General features: G+C 47.4%; 2 protein-coding genes across 3 annotated transcripts in view; one reads left to right on the plus strand and one right to left on the minus strand.

Moving 5' to 3' along the window:
• The first annotated feature begins 2,199 nt into the window (after positions 1 to 2,199).
• On the plus strand, positions 2,200 to 6,226 carry Ghrh (growth hormone releasing hormone). Its single transcript, XM_057782075.1, has 4 exons — positions 2,200 to 2,279; positions 2,540 to 2,644; positions 4,589 to 4,705; positions 6,208 to 6,226. The coding sequence occupies exons 1-4, from the start codon at positions 2,200 to 2,202 to the stop codon at positions 6,224 to 6,226; spliced, it is 321 nt and encodes a 106-aa protein (XP_057638058.1).
• Positions 6,227 to 9,691: 3,465 nt separating this feature from the next.
• Rpn2 (ribophorin II) overlaps positions 9,692 to 21,287 on the minus strand; it is a 51,142-nt gene continuing 39,546 nt past the window's right edge. Inside the window, exons 13-18 of one of the 2 annotated variants that reach the window (XM_057780332.1) lie at positions 20,839 to 20,925; positions 18,748 to 18,843; positions 17,119 to 17,194; positions 15,509 to 15,638; positions 13,943 to 13,990; positions 9,692 to 11,050 (exon numbers count right to left, since the gene is read on the minus strand). In XM_057780332.1, the coding sequence (XP_057636315.1) occupies positions 11,038 to 11,050; positions 13,943 to 13,990; positions 15,509 to 15,638; positions 17,119 to 17,194; positions 18,748 to 18,843; positions 20,839 to 20,925 (450 nt within the window). In that variant the 3' untranslated portion in view covers positions 9,692 to 11,037. The remainder of the gene's footprint in view (positions 11,051 to 13,942; positions 13,991 to 15,508; positions 15,639 to 17,118; positions 17,195 to 18,747; positions 18,844 to 20,838; positions 20,926 to 21,287) is intronic. The other variant, XM_057780333.1, reaches the window with a different exon arrangement.

Here is a 21,287-nt window from a genome sequence, read left to right on the forward strand (position 1 = left end):
AACTGTTCCCCCAAAGTCTGCTCTCTAATGAGGTTACTTTCAACTCCTTGGCACCACTGGTGCACAGAGGGAGGTGCCAGTCAAGCAAGTGTTCCTGTTTGTTCCTCTTTGGAGTTCTGGGAGGCCCCATGACAAGGAACAAAAGCTATCTTTTTTTTGGACCCCTTTCCCAGGTGCAGGTGATAAACCCTGAACTAAGCCTCATGAACAGGGAGAACTGTGGCTAGGGTATTGCATGTGAGCAGGAGGAAGTCCGCTGGCCTGGGAAGGGCCCACTCTGAAGCAATTTTGATGGGGGATCATCTGAGAAACCCCTTTCTCCTCCTCGACTCTGGTGTTGGCTGTGAACTGAGGCTGACAGTCCAGCTCTGAAGCTAGGCAGGACAGGTCGTGGGCGGAGGTGGGGACCGTGGGGTGGGGGTAGGGGATGGGATTTCCTTTTGAACTCTAGGGAGCAGGGCAGAAGGGGAGGAGGCAGAAGAGAGCTTAGGTTAAGAGCAGGGCCTGGATTTCATGCCAGAGGGTTTCTGATCATGGGAGTAAAGAGATCAGGGGCCAGCCGGGCACAGTGGCACACACCTTTAATCCCAGCACTCGGGAGGCAGAGGCAAACAGATCCCTGTGAGTTCGAAGCCAGCCTGGTCTACAGAGTTTGTTCCAGGACAGCCAGAGCCACACAAAGAAACCCTGTCTTGAAAAACAGAGAGAGAGAGAGAGAGAGAGAGAGAGAGAGAGAGAGAGAGAGAGACTGAAACTAGGAGTCTGGAGATGAGACATGAAGGAGGTGAAAAGCCAATGTGTCATAGAGAGACAGGAAATACAGTGCTTATAGTCAAGGCACCTTTCCTATGCCCAAAGAGTTCCCTTCCAGAGAGGCCCAGCCCAGTTGGGAAAGGAAAGCCGCAGTGTGATACATGAGGAAGACAGGGAGTGCAGATACAAGAAACAAGACAGTCACATGAAAATGTACCTGAGAGGCCTGGTGTGGGGTGAGGGACCCGGGACCACAGTGAACAGTTCCTACGGGTGCTTTCTGGAACCCAAGGCATTCCTGACCAGAGAAGGCCAGAATCTGCAGAAGGGGCCTGTTGTCTGAAGAGAAGTGAACCTAGGCAGGCATTCTGGATTTGGTTAGTGCTGGTCCTGCCTGCAGAAGTCAGCCCTCAGTGGAACGTGGCAGAGAGAGGAATCACGGGAATGGAGCCTTTCAGGGACCAATCAGATCCTCCAGAGCAGACATCCTGGAGAAGACCCACCAGGGCAGGCCAGAGCGGACAGGAACATCCTCTTGAGCCAAGACAGCTCTTCCCCTAATGCAGAGCTTGGTGTTCACAGGCCCCAGCAAAGGGCAATTATGAAATCTGTGAGAAGATTCTGGCATACTCACCTTGATGCTCCGTCCTTCCCTTTTGGAGCTGGTGGTAACGTAACAATTCTGCCAGGTGCGGAGGCACATGGCTGTAATTCCAGCTCTTAGGAAGCCGAGGCAGGAGAATTATGAGTTAGAAGTCAGCCTGTGCAATACAGTGAATTCCAGGCAAGCCTTGGCTCCATTTCTAGACGCTGTCTCATACCCTACCTTCAAAATGTCAGCTTCCAGGACAGGAAGTTTCTGTCTTTGCTCTAACTCCACACAAACCGAAACGGCATGAATCTACCTTCTAAATAAGTGTTAGGTGACCACAGCAAGAGTTTCTAGGGAGTTCCTTGCAGGTGTTTCTTCTCACCTATCCTGATAATTATGGTTATTATCTCCATTTTGTGGCTGGGGAAACTGAGGCTCAGACAAGCTAAGGCACTTGTAATGGGGAGCTCAGGTAGTGAGAGCAGAAATAGGATCTGAGCATGGCATGGCATCCTCTGCCCCCTGCTGTCTGTCAGCCAGGGGGTGATGCTTTCTCCTGTGTCTCTCCTGAGTGTGTGTGTTCTCTCACACCTTCTAGGAGAGGTGGTTTCCCTATGTTAACTGATTTTCTACTCAGCCTCATGAGGTGACTACTGTGACTTCGTTGCAGGTGGGGAAGCCAGTGCTGAGGACAGACAGTATTTCATTTAAATCTAAGTATGTCTGACTTCCAAAGTCCCACAGCCAAAGGACGAGGACCAGGGTATGTCACGGAGTGGTGCCCGGGGGACGCTGTGACTATGTCTGAGTGTGCCTTTCTGGTCTCTTGTGCAGGTTCCACCCAGGGGTGAAGGATGCCACTCTGGGTGTTCTTTGTGATCCTCACCCTCACCAGTGGCTCCCATTGCTCACTGCCCACCTCACTGCCCTTCAGGTAAGCAGCCAGGATGCCTGCACCTCTGGGACCTCTCCATAATAGAGGATGCTAACTGGAGCCACCAGCTGTGCCTCACAGTGCCCACTGCTCACCTCAGGCAGGGACCAGTCATGGAGCTCGGGAAGACACGCAGCCAGGCTCCGAGTCTCTGTAGGAGGGGAAAGCAGAAGAACAGAGGGAGGCCTGTACCGAGACACAGTGTAGCTCACACTGTCCTTTCCCTGGGCCCCATCCTGACCTCTGACCCTTTTGCACAGGATGAGGCGATATGCAGACGCCATCTTCACCAACAGCTACAGGAAAGTTCTGGGCCAGCTGTCTGCCCGCAAACTGCTCCAGGACATCATGAGCAGGCAGCAGGGGTAAGCAGACATTCTAGTAGTTCCTTCCCAGTCAGCTCGCACGAGAGCTGGGAAGGCCTGATGCAGGAGGTGGGAGCCAAGCTTCGTTTCTTCCCTGACACAGTATATATTGATGGTCCTCAAGCTTCCTACTGCTGTGACCCTTTAATACAGCTCCTCATATTTAATACAGACCCTCAACCATACAATGGTTTTGTTGCTACTTCATAACCCTAATTTGATACTGTTCTGAACGGTAAATACCTGGCATGAGACCCCCAAAGAGGTGGCAACCCACAGACTGAGAACCGCTGGTGTCCATCCTTTCTGAATTTCACACAGATCGAACCTCCGCTTACCTTCTGTGTGCCTCTCCCTGTCCTTGGCTTCAGCAGTGGCAATGCTGATGGTCACTGTTCCTATCTGATCAGGACTCCAGGCCAGAAACAAAGATGAGGCACGGGGACCTGCGCATACATGAGGACTCAGCTGGAGACACAGTAACCTGTGCCAGAGCAGCCTCTATAAGTCTCTTCTCAGATCTGAGAGGCCAACTGTCACTATCTCCCAGACAGACCCCACGTGTCATCTCTAAAGAATGCACAGAACGTGGTCAGGCAAAGATCCAAATAGCCTGAATTTGTGGTTTTTGTTTTGGAAAACCTTCAAATATACACAAATGTTATGGGGACGGAGTTAGCATGAGTTGCTTTTGCAGAGGGTCTGAGTTCAATTCCCAGCACCCACATGGAGGCTGACACTTGTCTTCGACTCCAGTCCCTGGGGATCCTGGCCTCCACAGGCACTAGGCATACATGTAGGCAAACAGCAAGAAAAAGCCCATACACATAAAAATAATTACAAAATTTAAAGCTACAGTAGTACTCTTAGAGTCAACAGCGCCTAACGTTTGATCACTTTTCCTTAGACCAGTAGCATACACACCTAGACACATGCACATTTCCCATGATGATGGTCTCATTTTCACTGAGCCATTTTTAAGTTTCTTATTTCTTTTGACACAGGGTCTTGTATAGCTTAGGCTGGTCTTGAACTCGATATGTATCTGAGGATGACTTGCTTCTGAGCCTCCTGGTTGCAGACTTGCGCATTACAGTTCTCAATACCCCCCCCCCCCCCCCCCCCCGCGCTTGTGTCTCCTAACATTTAACAAACCACACCCCCTCCTGTCCTCAGGGCCATGTCACTCACAACACATAGTCAAATTTCATCAGTTGAATTATAATCCTTTATAATTATTTCTTCTCTGACCCTAGACCCAGCGTGGGATCCAGCTCCATTTAGTCACCACACTATCTCCGTTTTCATCGTTAGCCTTATTTTTTGTGTATCATTTCTCATGTATGTCTGTGCATCACATGCATGCCAGGGTACCCTCTGAGGTCCAAAGTGGGCCTTGGCTCCCCTGAATCTGGAGTTATGGATGGCTGTGAGCACCATGCAGATGCTGGGAATTAAACCTGGGTCCTCTACAACAACAAGGGCTTCTGAGCCATCTCTCCAGCCCTTTGCATATCTTTGAGTTTAATCTGGAAGATGCCTGATGTTTTTGACTTGGACAACTTTGACTAGTAGATGTCATTGCTTCCTAGACGGTCCTTCACTGTGAACTTGTCCAGGGTATTTTCATAATCAGTACCCGCTGTGGCCACAGTATCAGAAGCTACCACACAATGGGTTGTCCTGTAACTGGTGGACATTACATTGGACCACTTGTTTAATGTGCTATCTACAAGATTAGCAATCTGTGGGGAGGGTTTTGCAGCGGTACACATACGTGTGCTCCATATTTCACTGCCATGCACACTGCTCCCCAGGTGTTGCTGAATGCAAGTGGGTTTCCTAGGAATCCACAATCAGATACTGGAATAGCAAAGGGCTACACCCCCGACTGGACAGTCTACCCATTGACAACCTCATTGCTTCTCCTTCCCCAACCCACAGGGAGAGGAACCAGGAAGGAACCAGAATACGGCCAGGCCGGCAGGTGGACAGCATGTGGGTGGACCACAGGCAGGTGGCGCTGGAGAGCCTCTTGGTAGCCCTGCTGCAAAAGCACAGGTGATGGAGGCAGGGAGAAGGGGGGCTGTACATGACAGGTGACCGGGGCAGGGAGGAGGCAAATAGATTTCTGTAGGGACTTTAGAGACGTCCTTCCTTCTGGGTTTCTGAGAAAAGCAAAGGCTCACCTCTTTGCAGGTGTGGGGCCTAAAGCACCCCCTCCCCCTGCAGGCCTCAGGGACAGGGAGGGATGTGTGAGGGGACTGTACAATGGCGACTGCAGTGTCCAGTGCAGACCAAGAGGTCAGGCTCGGCGTGTCTTGAAATGTCATCAGTGCTTCTGGTCTGGTTCTCAGACTCTGAATTTTAACGGGTATCCCAACGGACTGCATTGTGGTGGTATGAAGGGTACACCTCGGATCCCATGTGAAACACATGAACCTGTAATGCCCAAGACAGGCCAGCTTTGCCATGCCCAGTGGCTGACCAGAGCAGGCAGAAAGCTGTCATGAGAGGCAGAGGCAGAGCTGGCCATGATGGTCATTCCCCATCTCAGTGGCCCTCACATTTCCACTGGGAGTCAGGATAGATGGAGGAGAAGTTTCCCCTTTTACAGAAGAGGAAAACTGAAGTTAAGTGGAGGAGGCAGGGTGGAAGAGACTAGCCGGTCCAGAAAGAATCGCTGCATTCGACAGCCTGACTGTAAACGGAGCACACGGTGCTTCCGGTGCAGTTCTGTCGGGTGCTCCCATAGCAGCCTTAAAACAAACTCAGCTCCATCAGAGCTGGCCATGCACCCCTTGCCTTCCTTCTGACCTAATTAGGCACTCGGAACCAGAAAGCTCACCAGCTTCACTGTCAGGCAGATGATGAGGGCTGGGGGTGGGGAACCAGACTGGAGGCAGTCTTCCAGAAGTCCTGAGTTAAATTTCTAACACTCACATCACAACCATCTATAACTGTAGTCCCATGGGATCTGATGCTCTTTTCTGGTTTGCAGACATACATGCAAATTACACACCCAGATACATAAAATCCATACCTAAGTAAATAAATCTTTAAAACAGCAAGTTCAAGGCCAGCCTGGGCTAGTTGGTAAGTTCCAGGTCAGCCTAAGCTATGAGACCCACCCACCTCTGCTATCCTCCCTGACAGGGAGTTGCCGAGCTGGTTGAGCCATTTTCTCACTTTTGTAGCAGCCGGTCAGCGGATACTGCGTGTGAAGGCCTAGGCTGGGGATCAGCTGTGCTCAGATCAGGGGTAGCAGTGAGGATTCCCACTTGTTCTTGTGAGGTTGTTCATTCACCTTGTGACCAACAGAAAGGTTTGAAGGGTGTGGCACATGTTTGTCTGGGAAGAAGCTGGTCCAGTCTAAGGGTCAGAAGGGAAGTGACTAGCCCAGGGTCTCAGTGGCAGCAGGTTAGCAGGGCAGGAGCTAAGAGTAGGATTTACATTTCTGCAGCCATGAGCATCTTTCTGGCCACTGCCTCCCACCTCTGGGAACCCAGAAGCTCTGCCCCTGCTTACCAGAGTCTAGATTGAGTGTCTCTTTCTTTCTACAGCAGGAATTCCCAAGGATGAAGCTTTCAGCAGAGGCCTGGGCCACCCGCACCCCAAACAACTGGACCCAGTTACTTCCATTTCAGTTTTGACTTTCTCCTTCCTCTGTAAATACAATAAAATTCCCTATCCTGATCTGCGCTTCAATTTCCTTATTGTCCATCTGATTTTTTTAAATGTGGTTTTTAAATGTGGTTGCCTCTCCCAGGTTTAGCATCACAAAGCATAAAAATATAGCTGGAGCTGGAGAGCTGGCTCAGATGGTGAAGTTGTTGCTGTGCAAGCAAGAATGACGACTTGAGTCGCCGGGCGGTGGTGGTGCACGCCTTTAATCCCAGCACTCGGGAGGCAGAGGCAGGCGGATCTCTGTGAGTTCTAGACCAGCCTGGTCTACAAGAGCTAGTTCCAGGACAAGCTCCAAAATCACAGAGAAACCCTGTCTCGAAAAACCAAAAAAAAAAAAAAAAAAAAAAAAAAGAATGACGACTTGAATTCGGTTCCTAACACCCGCATAAAAGCCAGGTGGCACAGGAGCACATGCCTGTGGTCCCAGTAAGGGAGGGGTCGAGAAAGACATCCCTGAGGCTCACTGGCCAATCAGTTTAGTCTAGTCTGTGAGTCCTAAGACCCAGTGAGAGACAATGTCTCAGAAAACAAGAAAACAGGTGACTGTCCTTGGCTACATAGTAAATTCCAGGTCATTCTGGGATACACACGACATTGTCTCAAAAAAAAAAAAAAGCCATTTTATTGTAAGTAAACCTTAAAAATTGACAACTGTAGCAAGGTGGTGGTAGTGAACGCTTTTAATCCTACCACTCAGGAGGCAGAGGCAGGAGGATCTCTGTGGGCTTAAGGCTAGCCTGGTCTATAGACAGCCAGGGTTACATAGACAGACCCCATCTTAAAAAACAAAAACAGAAACAAATAACAACAATAAAAACAAACTGGGAAGCCTGGATGATGGGATGTCCGGAATGATTAAAAGTGTAAAAATAACCGCAGCATTCAAAATTGGATGGGACTCCCACCTCTTGGTTTCCCCAGTCAGCTCAGTTCACTGCCAGCAGAAAGGGAAGCCCTTGACTTCAGTCCACGCAACCTGCAGCCAGGTCTCCCATCTCCCAGCATCAGGGCTATGAAAGACCACCTGCTCCACCCCCACCAGCCCCCAGCCTGGGGCAGGAAACCTGCCAAAGTCTGGGACAAAGGAGGAGGTGAGCTGGATGGGAGACCCACACCCTCTCCTTCCTCCTTCCCGGCCCCACCTGCCCATCTCTTTCCCTGCCACACAAAAACTCGGACTCTATCAACTTTCAATTAGTTTTTCAAATGAAATAATGACCGCTGAGAACCAAGGCTACTTGTGGGTTTTGAGGTGAATGCAATTACAGAGGGCAAAACCACTGTAGCAACCCCGGCCTTTATCTCTATTAGCAGAGACACTAATGGCTGCTTAAGACAGCTTCTTTCCATAGAGGAGCTGGGAGCTCCCCATTCCCGAGGGGCCCTACTTAAGACTGAGGGCTATTTTTATTGCACTAAAGATGTTTTCTAATCAATGGAGGACTTGTCCTTTTCGTGTTTGTATTAACTTGGAGCTCCCAGGGAGGCTTCCTCCATTGCTCCCTACAGCTGCCCTTTGGAGGGGGCAGAGCCCCGCTTACTGACAGGCTACCTACCAACTCTACGACTGGTACCAGGAAACATACCTAGGAGGCAGCAAAGCCAGGGACTGATGCTGTGGGAAGGGGCATGCTCTTTGTGGCATAAGACTTCAGGTCCCTCAGAACTGGGAGCTGGTACATCAAGTGACTTAAACAATCAGGTACAGGTAGACTTAGAACAAACTGCTCACTGGGCTTCTGTAACAGGGTCCAGGACGTCATCATCACGACACAGGGGCTCTTGATTTATGGTGGGGACACACCAGACTGAAACCTGGGTAACCATCAGAAAGTAAAAAATACAGTCACAAGCTGTGCCTGTATTTTATAATCCAGTACTTGGGAGGCTGAGGCAGGAGGGTCATGAGCTCCAGGTCAGCTTGGGTCACACAGTGGGACCTTCTCTCTCTCGCTTGGTTTTTTGAGGTAGGGTCTCTGTGTAGCCCTGACTGTCCTGGAACTCGCTCTGTAGACCCAGGGTGGTCTCAAACTTGCAAATCCACCTGTTTCTGTCTCCTGAGTGCTGGGATTAAAGGCATGGGCCATCACAACCCAGCCTGGACCTTGTCTTAACAAAGAAACATTTCAGTCCTAATTTAGGTAGGGAGAGGATATAGTGTGCTGGCTGTGAAAGCAGCAAGAGTCCACTTAGACCCCGGTGCCAAAGAAACGGCCAGATTCTCACAATCCCACTGCTGGGGAGAAGGAACTAGGCAGACCTCAGTGGACAGCCACGCCCACTCATCCAGCTAGAAGTTAAAGTGGTTGTGAGCTGCCCCATGTGGGTGCTGGAAATGGAATTTAGGAGTCCTCTGCAAGAGCAGTATGTGCTCTTCATCACAGCCTTCTCTCTGGCTACCCCAAATCCAGGTTTTAAAATCTGAATCTCTCAGAAAATAATTTGTATGAGTATGAATGTGTGTGCATGGGGACCAGGGGTCAGCTTCGGGTGTGTGTGTGTGTGTATCTGTGAAAGTGTGTGCTTGGGGACCAGGGGCCAGCTTCGGGTGTGTGTGTGTCTGTGAATGTGTGTGCATGGGGGTCAGGGATAAACTTCAGGCATCATCTACCTTGTTTCTGAGAACTCTTCTTGTTGGCCTGGGCTCACTGACTATGGTAGGAGCTCTGGGGATTTACCTGTCTCTGCTTCTCCACTGTTGAAACTACAAGCATACTCACCGTCTAGCCATGGGTACTGGGGTCAAATCAGGTCCTCAGGCTTAAACTACAGACACTTGATGCACTGAGTCATTTTCCTATCCCAAAGTCTCAAGTTTTAAATGTTAGCATCTATTAACTATTATCTATTAACTACCATGAATAAAACAAAACACTTAAAAGTCTCTGGGTTGCAGCCTTTGGGAGAGGTAAGACCTCCAACTGCAGAATTCCTGTTAGAACTATCCTAGAGTTCCAGCTCTCCTTCCCCTACCAAACCCCAATTTCCTTATCACAGCAAAATCCAGTTAGCCGAGAAAGCAACTCCTACACCCCGAATTTAATAAAGATTCTGAGATATAGCTCTGTCTAGCCCTGATCTCATACTCAGCCTGCTTCAGCCTGAGTGGATTACAAATGGGTACCATCATGCAGCATACCGCCTTTCAGTAGCATTAAAGACAACAGGTCAAATTTTAGCCAGGCGGTGGTGGGGCACGCTTTTAATTCAGAGGCAGGTGGATCTCTGTGAATTCGAGGCCAGCCTGGTCTTACAATAGCTAGTTCCAGAACAGGCTCTAAAATCCCGTCTCGAAAAACAAAACAAAACAACAACAACAACAACAAAACAACCAAAAAACAAAAAAAGGGCAATGGGTCCAATTCTAGTCATATGCATTTGTTCTTTTATTTTTTTAATAAGCTGCTTTTATGCACACTGGTATTTTGCCTGCAGGTATGTCTGTGTGAGGGTGTCACAATCCCTGGAACAGGAGTTATAGACAGTTGTGAACTGCCATGTGGGTGCTGGGATTGAACTTAGGTCCTCTGAAAGAACAGACAGTACCCTTAACGCCTGAGCCATCTCTCCAGCCCCCTATATTTGTTCTTAAATATCGCTCCATCAGTGTTCAGGTCTCACTGCAGGAGTGCTGGGGTAACGGATTTTTACCCAAGTTGTCAGGGCTACGGTCTCAATTAGAGTCCCTCTAAAATTATGTTGAAAGAAATCCCCAATGAGCTGCACGAATAGGTGGGGCAACTCGCACAAGTGCATGGATTAATACCTTTATTCAAGGGCCTGGGAGAACTAGTTATCAGCTTGTTGTCATTTTGTCCCTTCTGTCACTGGGAACACTGAGACAGCACCAGCATCATCTAGAGGGAACAGGCTCTCTTACTAAATACCAAATGTCCCAGTGCCTTCAAGTTACAGTTCCCAGGACTGTAAGAGCTATTTATCTATCTTACTAGTTATATATTATTTATCGATCCACTAATTTTACTGTTTATACATCATCTATATTACTGCTTATAAATGATCTATTTCACTGTTTCTGAATTACCAACCTACTACATGGTATTTTGTCACAGAAGGATCAGATGGAGGCAGTCAGCTTTCTTTTTGGAGCCAATTCCAACTCTACATGCCAAATCTGAACATTCAATGCAAAAGTCTAGAGCAGGTCCTTGTGGTTGAACACAAAGGATCTAAATACAAGTGTGTGCTCATTGCTGGAGCAGAAAGGACACAGGCTTTTCTAGGCACTCTCAGTACTGCTAAGAAAGATGAGCAGGACCAATCAAAGACTGCTGAGACACTAACAACCCAGCCCCAGTTACAGCCTCACATTGCACACTCTAGGACCCGTGAATGGGATAAACTCTCAACCAGACCTCTGTCCTACCACCATTCTCTTTATTCCAAAGTAGATGAATTACAGTTTCAACCTTTCTGTGTAACATCTGGGTAGTCTGGGACATTCACAGCATCTTGCCAGGCATCATGACAAAGGGACAGACAATCTGGACCCAAACACATCTGCTCTGTAAAACAGAAAGTGGAAAACAAGTGAAAGTGTAGCCACAGCTCGACTTCTTTCTCTTTTTTTAAATAACAGACTTTTTCATTTTCTGTTTGTTCCCCTCATTGCTCTCTTCGCACTATGAATCGTCTTCACTCCTTGTTCAACAACCACTTCAGGTCAGGTCTTCAATCTTCTGGAACTAGTGTGCTGTTCTGGAAGAAAAAGAAGACAGACACAGTCACTGATGGTTTCAACTGATGGATACGGTTCCGAAGAGGGACAACAGGGAGATCAAGTTACTCTCCCACCGGAAGATGCTCCTGACCGGGGGTGGCCCTGTATCTACTGGTTCCATTTATATAGGCCCCATTTCATTTCAAAAAATAACTGATGCCTATGGGGCTTGAAAACCATGAAGCAAATCTGACAACTAAGGAAGGAGCATGAGAAAGTAGAGATGAGGTAATTCCAGGCACACCCTCATAGTACAGGCCGAAAGACGGGAGAATTCAATCAGAAAGAGAGACAAGTTTAATCCTGCCGTACAGACTCAGCAGCTAACCCAATACAGAATGAGTATGAAAAATGGTACTTGGTTCACAAAAACCACTGCTTTCCTTTCTTTTCATTTTTTTTTTCTCTCTCTTTTTTCTTTTTCTATTTTGGTACATAGGCTGGTTGGTTGGTTTGTTATGGTGGGGTATTTTTGGTTTGTTTTTTTTTTTTTTTTTTTTTTTTTTTTTTTTTTTGGTTTTTCGAGACAGGGTTTCTCTGTGGCTTTGGAGCCTGTCCTGGAACTAGCTCTGTAGACCAGGCTGGTCTCGAACTCACAGAGATCCGCTTGCCTCTGCCTCCCGAGTGCTGGGATTAAAGGCGTGCGCCACCACCGCCCGGCTTTTGGTTTGTTTTGTTTTTGAGGTAGGGCCTTGTTATGTAGCTCAGGCTGGTCCCCAACTTATAATCCTCAGCCTCCTGAGTGCTGGGATGTGCACTTCTCAGATGATATGAGAATCTGCCACTTTCTTCCCACCTTCCCCTGACTCCCAGAGCTGTGGAAGCACGAGAAAAGAAATTGATAATCCAAGCAGAATGCAACCAGGAGGTGACAGCAGCAAGCGCACGGCAAGCAGGAGAGGACACTATCCTCGGTGGGCAGTGGGGTCATGGTGAGGACTGGAGAGATTATGTCTGCCTCACAGAAGGGCAGGCTGCAAACCAATTGCTAAAGCAGTTCCCAGGAGGGTACACAGGCACAGTGTTGGGTCCTAAGGACCAGAGTGTATGCCATTAATTCTTTACCAATGCTCAGAAATTCCCAACATTAGGGTGTGTGCCTGGCAATGTCCACACTGGAAGGACAGCAAAGGTATGAAATGAGGTGGCACAATTAACAACCCTAGACCTTGGCTAGGAACTGAGATCATCCATTATACCCACTCAAATCAACATGTGACCCCAGCCGGCAGCACTAAGCCATGGGGTGGAGGGGTAAACTTGTACACTTGGTCCTGGCACCCGCAATCTCAAAGGCTCTAACAGTCAGACTCATGCCACAGGAGGGTCAGAGTTTTCAAAGTCAGAGTAAAGAATCAAAGAACTCAAGTTGCAGAGGACTAGTTCTGAAGGCAAACACCTCAGAGCAACTAAAATTTAGGGCAAAACTGAATGGGGAAGGCCAGGACACAAGAGTGGTGGGAGGGACAGCCCTCACAGGTACAGGGAGCCTCTTGGACTGCAATGGGCCTATCTTACTGAGGCAGTAGTTGCATGACTACATGCTTATTTTTGTTTATTCATTATTTATTTAGTCACAGGGTCTCCTATAGCCTAGGAGATATTAAATTCCTGATCCTCTAGCCTCTGCCTTCCAAATCCTGGGATTACAGATGTAAGCTACCATGTCTGGTACTACACCTTGCTTAAACCTGGGGAGGGGAAGGGAACAAAAAATAACAACAACAAAAAATCCCATCCCCCTAAAAATGCCACTTTCTCTCTGTGTTGCAGACAAGGTGACCCAGCTTATACTCACACTGCATTGAGAAAGCTTTAAACCCTGTTTTTTATCGATTTTTCCTATTTTCAGAGGATTAAAACTTTGGTGTGCTGGGATCTGCTTCCTCTCTTTGGCAGGAAAAGCTATTTCCAAGGTAAGGGATAAAAGGAGACATGATGTGAAAATTAAAATACCTCTGTCCTACCTGTGATTTAAGGCAGAGGTCAGCCAACTATGTCACACAGGCCCAACCCAGCCCACCTCCAGGCGAGGGAGATGGTGCTACTGGGTGACAGCCATGCTCCATGAGGGAGACGAGCAGCTGTGACATCCCAGACACAAGTCTAAAGCAGCACAGGCTCCTCATCTACAGCAGCAGATCCATCACCCTGCCTTTGCTCCGGTCCTCACTGACTGTCTCTTCAACAAGAGTCCTCAGAAAGAGGACAGCTATGCACCAGACTCTGAGGTCCAGGCATGATTCTGCTATTGGCTTTGATCCATAGTTATCAGTCACTCACAACTGAATCTCACCAAATCACGTCGTTCGGCCAAGTAGAGATTAGTGTTTACGGGAAGGCCTATAAGTAGTGACAAGGTGTGCCAGGAGTTGCCATGGGACCATTGTTTAGTGAATCCACAAAGTCTGGGTGGATGAAGAAGCCCAAATTAGACTTGTCTTATCCTCGACTCTTGTTCTCATACAGGGTTATTGTATTTTTTTTTATTTTATTTTATTTTTTTTTGGTTTTTCGAGACAGGGTTTCTCTGTGGCTTTGGAGCCTGTCCTGGAACTAGCTCTTGTAGACCAGGCTGGTCTCGAACTCATAGAGATTCACCTGCCTCTGCCTCCCGAGTGCTGGGATGAAAGGTGTGCGCCACCACCGCCCGGCAACAGGGTTATTGTATATCTACTAGAATCCCATGGGGAAATTGCCCCAGTTCAGTCACCTCATCCAGCAAGTTGTAAAAAGGCCTCAGAATTCAGCCTGGTGTAGGGAATGGTGGGGGAATGAGTGGGCTGAAAATGGGCAATAACTAGCATGCAGGAGGTGGGCAAGATGGGAAAGGGAGCCTGCTCCTGAGACGAGCCACCCTTCATCTTTACCGTAGTGTCCTATATTTTGCCAATCTACTGCTCTGCTCTGCAGCGATCCTGCCAAAGGAAAGAGGGTTTGAGAATCAAGAAAGGACAGCGAGAGAGAAACAAGCTGAGGACACACATGGTAAACCCGACCAGAGCCCCTGTCAAGGCTGGTCCTCTTCCCAGGCAGCATACATTGTCAAACTTGTAAGGAGGCTTAGAGGTCGGGGAGCCACTGGGCCGCTAATGAAAGTCATGGTTCTTCCCAGCAAGCACATACAAGTTGGGATTCACAGCAGGAACTCCTGCTGCATGGACTCTACAGGGAATGGTTTCCTCACACTGCTCTCCCCATGACTTTGCTGGTCTTGTGGACAATTTCCAGAGAAGAAAGAAGTTAGCAGAGCCCAGCTTTCTACTCTTTGGGGGCCCAGACTGGCTGTTGAAGGGAACAGTGTTCTGCTTGGGAAACACAACCCAGTCCTGGCCTTTTCTAGATGCAAAGCACAGTGGCAGAGAGTGAAGCAGCCGGGGTCACCGAGGGCAGCTCTGATGGGACAGGAGCTCACAGTGACGTACTCCAAAGCTTACAATGAGATCCCACCCTGCCCAGTCATCAGTGGTCTCCTTGATAAGCACAGATCCAACTGGCAGCCTATTTAAGGGCATGCTACTGAGTTCCATTCTGCCAGCATAAGTCCCAGAGAGGAGAAAGCAGGGTGCGTTTGAAAACGATTTCTTTCAAAGGTGAAAGCAAGTCTGACCTTTTCTTATTGACCTTTGTGTGACTGAAATCAGTCAGGTTCTAATAAAGTCAAATCAATGAGAAACACCTATGTGACATTTAAATTTGCCTCCAATTCTGTTCTGTCAAGGTCTGAGCATTTGTTTGCCTTTCAGGCTGTCTGATTCCTGGGTAGCAGTGTGAGCTGCCGCCAAGCCTACACGACTGCTGAGGGGAAGAACACAAACCTATGGGTGGGAGGAAGAGCTCTGTACCACCCAGAGTCCCAGAGGTGCCACTCTGGGGGCACAGGAGGAGGGTAGGGTAAGAAGAAGGATTCTCATGCAGCCAGCAAGTTAACAGCTTTTCACCACGTATCTTATATACTTTACATGCAGTTATTCCACCTTTTCTCATGTGTAGGATGCTGTGACTTTAACATCTAAGACTGGTTACTTTCTTCTTTTTTTTTTTTTTTTTTTTTTTTTTAACAACAACAGCAGACTTTTTTTTTTTATTTATTATGTATACAATATTCTGTTTGTGTGTATGCCTGCAGGTCAGAAGAGGGCACCAGACCCCATTACAGATGGTTGAGAGCCACCATGTGGTTGCTGGGAATTGAACTCAGAACCTTTGGAAGAGCAGGCAATGCTCTTAACCTCTGAGCCATCTCTCCAGCCCCTACTTTCTTCTTTAAAAGACCTGATTATGGCTTTTCTAACAGGCTGGATGAAGGTGTCAGACTTGCCCCTAAGGATGCCAATCATTCTGCCACATAGTTTTGTGGTCTCAGAGCTAGGCTGTCAGTGCCTATATAAACAGCTCTTATCCCACCCTGGAGCTTGGTCCGTCCCCAGCCTTACCTCTTGACTGCCTGCTGGGCCAGCATTCGATTGCCAGCCAGAAATGTCACAGTGCCCAGGACAGCCAGGTACTTCAGGGTCTGGAACATGTTGAGCTGAGTCCAGTAGACATACATGAGCCCCAGCATCGCTACAAAGTGTCATGACAACCGATTACACAAAGCAGTGACAACGGGGAAGAGAGAAGAACGGGGCTGTTGTGTCGTTAAGGTCAGCATTTGTAGGCAGTTTTTAAGTTTAACCCTTTTATCTCAGCAGCAGAAAGTAGATGACTCAATATCCTTGTTTTTCAGCCTTATTTACTAAGAAATCTAGAGGTAAAAATATGACATCAGCTACCTTACCTCTCTCTGAGCTACAGGCCCATTCCTGTCTACTTTTTGTTCCCTTCATGTTGGGCTATGCTTTTATAACATTTGAGATTATTTTGTTTCAAATTGTTAATAAAAATATTCAGGACATAAACCAATGAGTCATTTACTTTTCATCAGAACCATACCAAGAATGATTTGCCACTGTAGCTAGGATGTGAGCAAAGAGTCTTGGGAAGGCTCAGTGAGACCCAGGCACCGAGAGTCCTGGGTTTTGTACAGGCTATGGCCTTACTAGCTTGTAGTTCTCAGAGACCATATTCTCTTACCATCAAATGGACCATAGTTCCTGCCCCAGTCACTCCCATCAGGGTTGAATAATGAGAATAAAAACGAGGAAATACATACAAAAGCACACTGGCACGAAAAGTCATGGCCCTAAATACATTTCTATTCAGGTCTTGCTCCTAGTCTGACCCAGGAGAGCTGTCATTCAAGAACAGTAACTTAGTGGGGGAGAAAGGTCACCCTGCCAGATCTGCTCAGGATGACAGATGAACTACCACAGGGATGCTTAAGTATTTTTAAGGTCATAGACCACTGTGAGAATCTGATCAAAGTTAGTCTCCCTGTCCTCAGAAAAATTCAGATGCACATTTTCCTGGATGTCAAGAGATCCCAAGAAGCACTGAAGTAGCCATGCTCTATGGACGCAGAGATGTTGACTTCTTGGAGAGGCAAAGGAATTAAAACACTGAACTTTCCAGTGAGATGCAAAGGCTTGGAAACACTTGCTGACCTGGGAATTTACTGCCTGTTATGTTTAGGTTGTTTAGGATCTACACCCTCAGAGAACAATGAGAAGAGTGCATCTGACAGAGGAAGGGACTGTTTTCTATTACTGTCCAGAGAGAGCCGCCAGCAAATGTAGAGATGATGTGGTGCAGAAGAGAACCTTTGGAAACTGTATTAAATGCTCTTCATCCAGGAGGATGTCTCAGTGTAAAGACACGCTAAGTGAGTAATCTGGGAACGAACAGGGCTATTAAGTGAGGGCAAATGGTTTGTCACAGCCCCTCCAGGACAATGAGGCCCAATAGAGTGGCAGCTGCTCTAAGCTGAGGGGCCAGACAGGTCTATCATCATATTGACTGTCCTAAAAGGCCAAGAGGAAGAGGGGAGTGTTATGCTATTAAGTCATTATAGTTAATAGGTTGTGGACCTACTTAATAGGGCTTTTTTTGTGGCAGGCAAAATGTCAGAGGAGGTTAAATGGAATTAGCAGCCTGTGGCACTTACCAGCGTGTCCCAGGTGAAAGATAATTGTGCTAGGAGCAAAAGTGAAGTTGGAGATATTGGCACCAATCCGGATCCACTGAATGATGGAGAAATAAATGAAGATTAGAACATGAAAGAGTTCTATGAGACATGGAATAGTTCTATACTATGCTGGCACCAATCCAATGACAAGCAGCAGAGCTTCAAAGTTCACACACACTAGAAAGACAGGGATTTTCCCAGGCGACAAACACCCCATTCTGAGTCCTCAGGAAGAACTGTCCCTTCTTCTTTCTGGAAGGCAGTGGAGTAGCTGTTCTCAACTATGCTTGGGTAACCCCAACCTGAGCATCATTTTCAACGTTGGCAAACTCTTCTATTTTAAAAAAGGCAAAACCATGGAACCAAAAGGTCAGAAGCTACATTGATGAGGAAGTGACGACCGATACTTCCACTATGTTCTCTAGAGGTTGGTACCATAAGCTATGGGCAACAGGAACATGTCCTCATAATGGACTCTGTGCCTTCTGAAACTCCATCACCCCAATACAAGGACACCCACATCCCAAGCCTGTTTATGAAAGTTTGTGGTCACTCCCCTTTTTTGAAAATTAACCAGTTAATTTAAAACATAGGTAGCCTGTAAAAAATAATACCTAAATTTTGTTTTTTGTTTGGCCAAATTCTTTGAACTTTAAGGTTAGGTGCCTATATTTATGATTTTCAGAGAAAAAAAGGAAAAAATTTAATTCGTTAAAATATATAAACTGAGCCTGGCATGGTGGTATATGTATTTAATCCTTGCACTCTGGAAGCAGAGGTTGGTGATCTCTGTGAGTTCAAGGCTACCATAGTTTACATAGCCAGTTCCAAGACAGTCTTCCCTCCCCCTACAAAAAAAATATATAAAACAGGTGTAATTGTGCGCACCTTTAATCCCAACACCCAGGAGACAGAGGCAGGGGGATCTCTTTCTGAGTTCCAGATCAGTCTGGTCTGCAGAGCGAGTTCCAGGACAGACAGGGCTACACAGAGAAACACACACACACACACACACACACACACACACACACACACTACTATTAAAATTAGGAATTGCCTTCTGCTACAAACTCCAAGTCTCCTCCTCAAGGTAACTATTAATATAGTTTTATAAACTTTTTCACAAAGAGGATTACACTAAATATACTTAACTCCTTGCCCACCTCTTTCTGTAACATTGTTGGCATCAGTGTACAGATCTATCATTCTGCTAACTGGCACACCGTTCCATTGTGTGAGCAGACTAATTAACACTGCTTCTAAGTGGACTTTCAATTCCTTCCAGTTTCATGCTCCCAGGAGATCTAGAATGTACAGTGTGCTCTCCATTCTTGGAGCGATCAACACTAACCTCGGTGCTGCTCTCATCAACATTCCCCCAGAGGATCTCAGACTACACTTCACTTCCGTCACTGTCAGCAGCTGGCAGGAATTTTCTCATGCTCCCTTTAATGGATGGGTTTATTTGGGGCACTATGGTTATTCTAAAACTTTCTGACTGGACCACTCCAGAGCTTGCTTAGGCCAGAGCACAAAGATTCATTTAGAATGGCTACATCTCTCTTCCCAGAGCCAGACACACTGCCCATGCTAATTATGGTGACTCACCAGTGCAAAGAGCAGGAGCAAGGGCGAGAGAATGAGGGCTGTGAATGTATTGGACACCACTGTGGGGGGCCTCTTCTCAGGCTCTCGGAACAGGTGCTGAAAAGAAAAGACACACCAGGAAGTTTCAGAATGGGCCCTCCCTCCTCAGAAGGGGCTGCCTGTGTACCAGCAACCAAATGCCCAGCATCATGCAGAGGAAACACCTCCTAGAGGCTAAGCCTTGGGTTGGTTTTATGCCTTTCCTCAAAGGTGGCTTTGATCCCAGAGGTCTCTCTTCCCAGGACACTATTTTGGTTCCAAACAGAATACGATTAGCCTTTCTACCTCAAAGAATCACTGCCTTTTAGGCGCTGGACAATGCAAACAGTCAAGGGTCACCTGGCTTGTGTCAAAAAGGAGAATCAGGCCTAGGGATGGCTTGATGTTACACCCACGGAGGACTCTGGGCTTCATAATGTTTCTCAGTTCCTAGGCCATGTTACTTGGTCAACTAAGAGTAACTCCCCACTCCTTAAAATTTAACAGGGCCAGCTGGGCGGTGGTGGCGCATGCCTTTAATCCCAGCACTCAGGAGGCAGAGGCAGGTGGATCTCTGGGAGTTCGAGGCCAGCCTGGTCTTTAAGAGCTAGTTCCGGGTCAGGCACCAAAGCTACAGAGAAACCCTGTCTCAAAAAAACAAAAACAAAACAAAAAATTAACAGGGCCTCATTACAGGTGGGTCTACCCTTAACTCACTCTTATTTCCCAGCCTTGGCTCTATAGATGGTCTGAACAGACTCCCTCTCCAGCTCTGTTAACTCCTAGAGTTAAACCAGAAAGCTGGCTAGCATGCCTCTGAGACTTGTTCATCTTTTCCTGAGCAAGCAGATAGGGAATTCTGTATGCTTGCTCACCTCAACAGCACAAGCTAGCACAAGCAGCAGTGATCTACTTAGGCCCAAAGAGATGTCTGGCCTTGAGACTATAGGCGTGTCACTCTTTGCCTCAGTTTCTAGGTAGAAATGGGAGTAGAGACAGCATCCATCACTCTGCTAGGCTTGTAACAATCCCGTGAGGAACAAATGAGCTATAACACTCCTAGCTTTTCAAGTATCTGTCCTCCAGTGTCTAACTGCAGCCTCTTTTCCACTTGCCAGTGAACAGACAACACAGCTCCGTGAGAAGGCAGCTCTGCTTCAGGCACCCAGACCCTAAATTTTCATCCTGGCTCCTCTTTCGCAGACACTGCTGTTAAGGGGTTGCCAATGCTGTCTATAGTGGTCGCTGCCACCTGGTCTATCCCACAGATCACCAACCCTCCTTCGCTGTTACACATAATGCTGCTATGTGCCTCTATTTTGCATTCCTAAACAACAGCAGAGAACATAAGGATTTAGTTAAGAACCCTTCTACCCTGCTCCTTGAGCACCTGTCCTTCATTTTAGTGGTTGGAATTCATGACCCTCTTGCTTCCACCTCGCCAGGGTTGGGATACAGGTATGGGCCACAACAAATGGCCACTGTTCATTATTTTAGCAGTGCAATGAGAGTAAGGAGCCTGTGTTTCACACTTCACACTCACTCAAGCAGGCTCCATGCTACTACGCTGACTGACTCTCAGTTCACGGAGAAACCCACTTCACTTCCTTGACAACTTTGTGTTTATTCTATGAAGGGTTTCAGAGACACTTAAATGCTTCTCTTCTCTTATCCATTTTGGTCCTCACAACATCCCATGGGATGGGATGGGTAGAATTTGCTTATTTTGTGGAACACAAGTGGCCTGAGACAGACAAGGACCTGCCCAGGGTATTAAAGCCCTGCTCGCCCATGAGTTTTCAGGTATTAGTAGAGAGGATGAGACCTATTCCTAGTCATGTCTCAGGCTGCCCCAGGGGTGATCTGGGATCTGATTTCATCTCTGCTATACTTTCAGTTGGAAGGTGGGACTGATAACTTGCCTCCGCTTCCAACTTCCAGAGACGCAAAATTTACACCATAAAGTATCATGCAAATAGGCCAAAGGACTAGAGCCACAGCCCAGAAGTTTGCTGCTCTTTCCCTGGGTCCACCTTGACTTTGGGCTGAGTGGATAATACCTTTGGAATATACCTGAATTTCCTGCTTTGGGGTAAAAAGGTTCTGGGACAGGACAGTGGAGGGAGCTTCTTCTTCAGGGAACTTGATGACCACATCAGCCTGAAAAACAAGAAGAGCTTTCAGAGGCACAGTGCGAGAAGAGGCGGAAGCCATGACTGAAAAGGCTCTCTGTAGTTCAGACACTTCTCATCCATCAGCTGACAAATGGAGTCAGTGACAATCTCAAGAACAAACCTAGCATTTGCTGAAAGTGCCTTGTAGAGCACGGATTCCGATTTCCCACCAGAATAGTGGGAAAGCCCCAAGAGCTGCTCAATATGAAAACCCCAGCTGGTGTACCGGTGGCGACAGCTGTAATCACAAACTGCCAGGTGTGCCAGGAAGTGTGATTTAACCACATAAAAAATGAAAATACACTCTTGTACAAAAGTATCTTCAAGTCCTGGAGAAGAAAAGAAATC

Source organism: Chionomys nivalis, chromosome 9 (assembly GCF_950005125.1).
Source record: "Chionomys nivalis chromosome 9, mChiNiv1.1, whole genome shotgun sequence".
NCBI lineage: Eukaryota > Metazoa > Chordata > Mammalia > Rodentia > Cricetidae > Chionomys > Chionomys nivalis.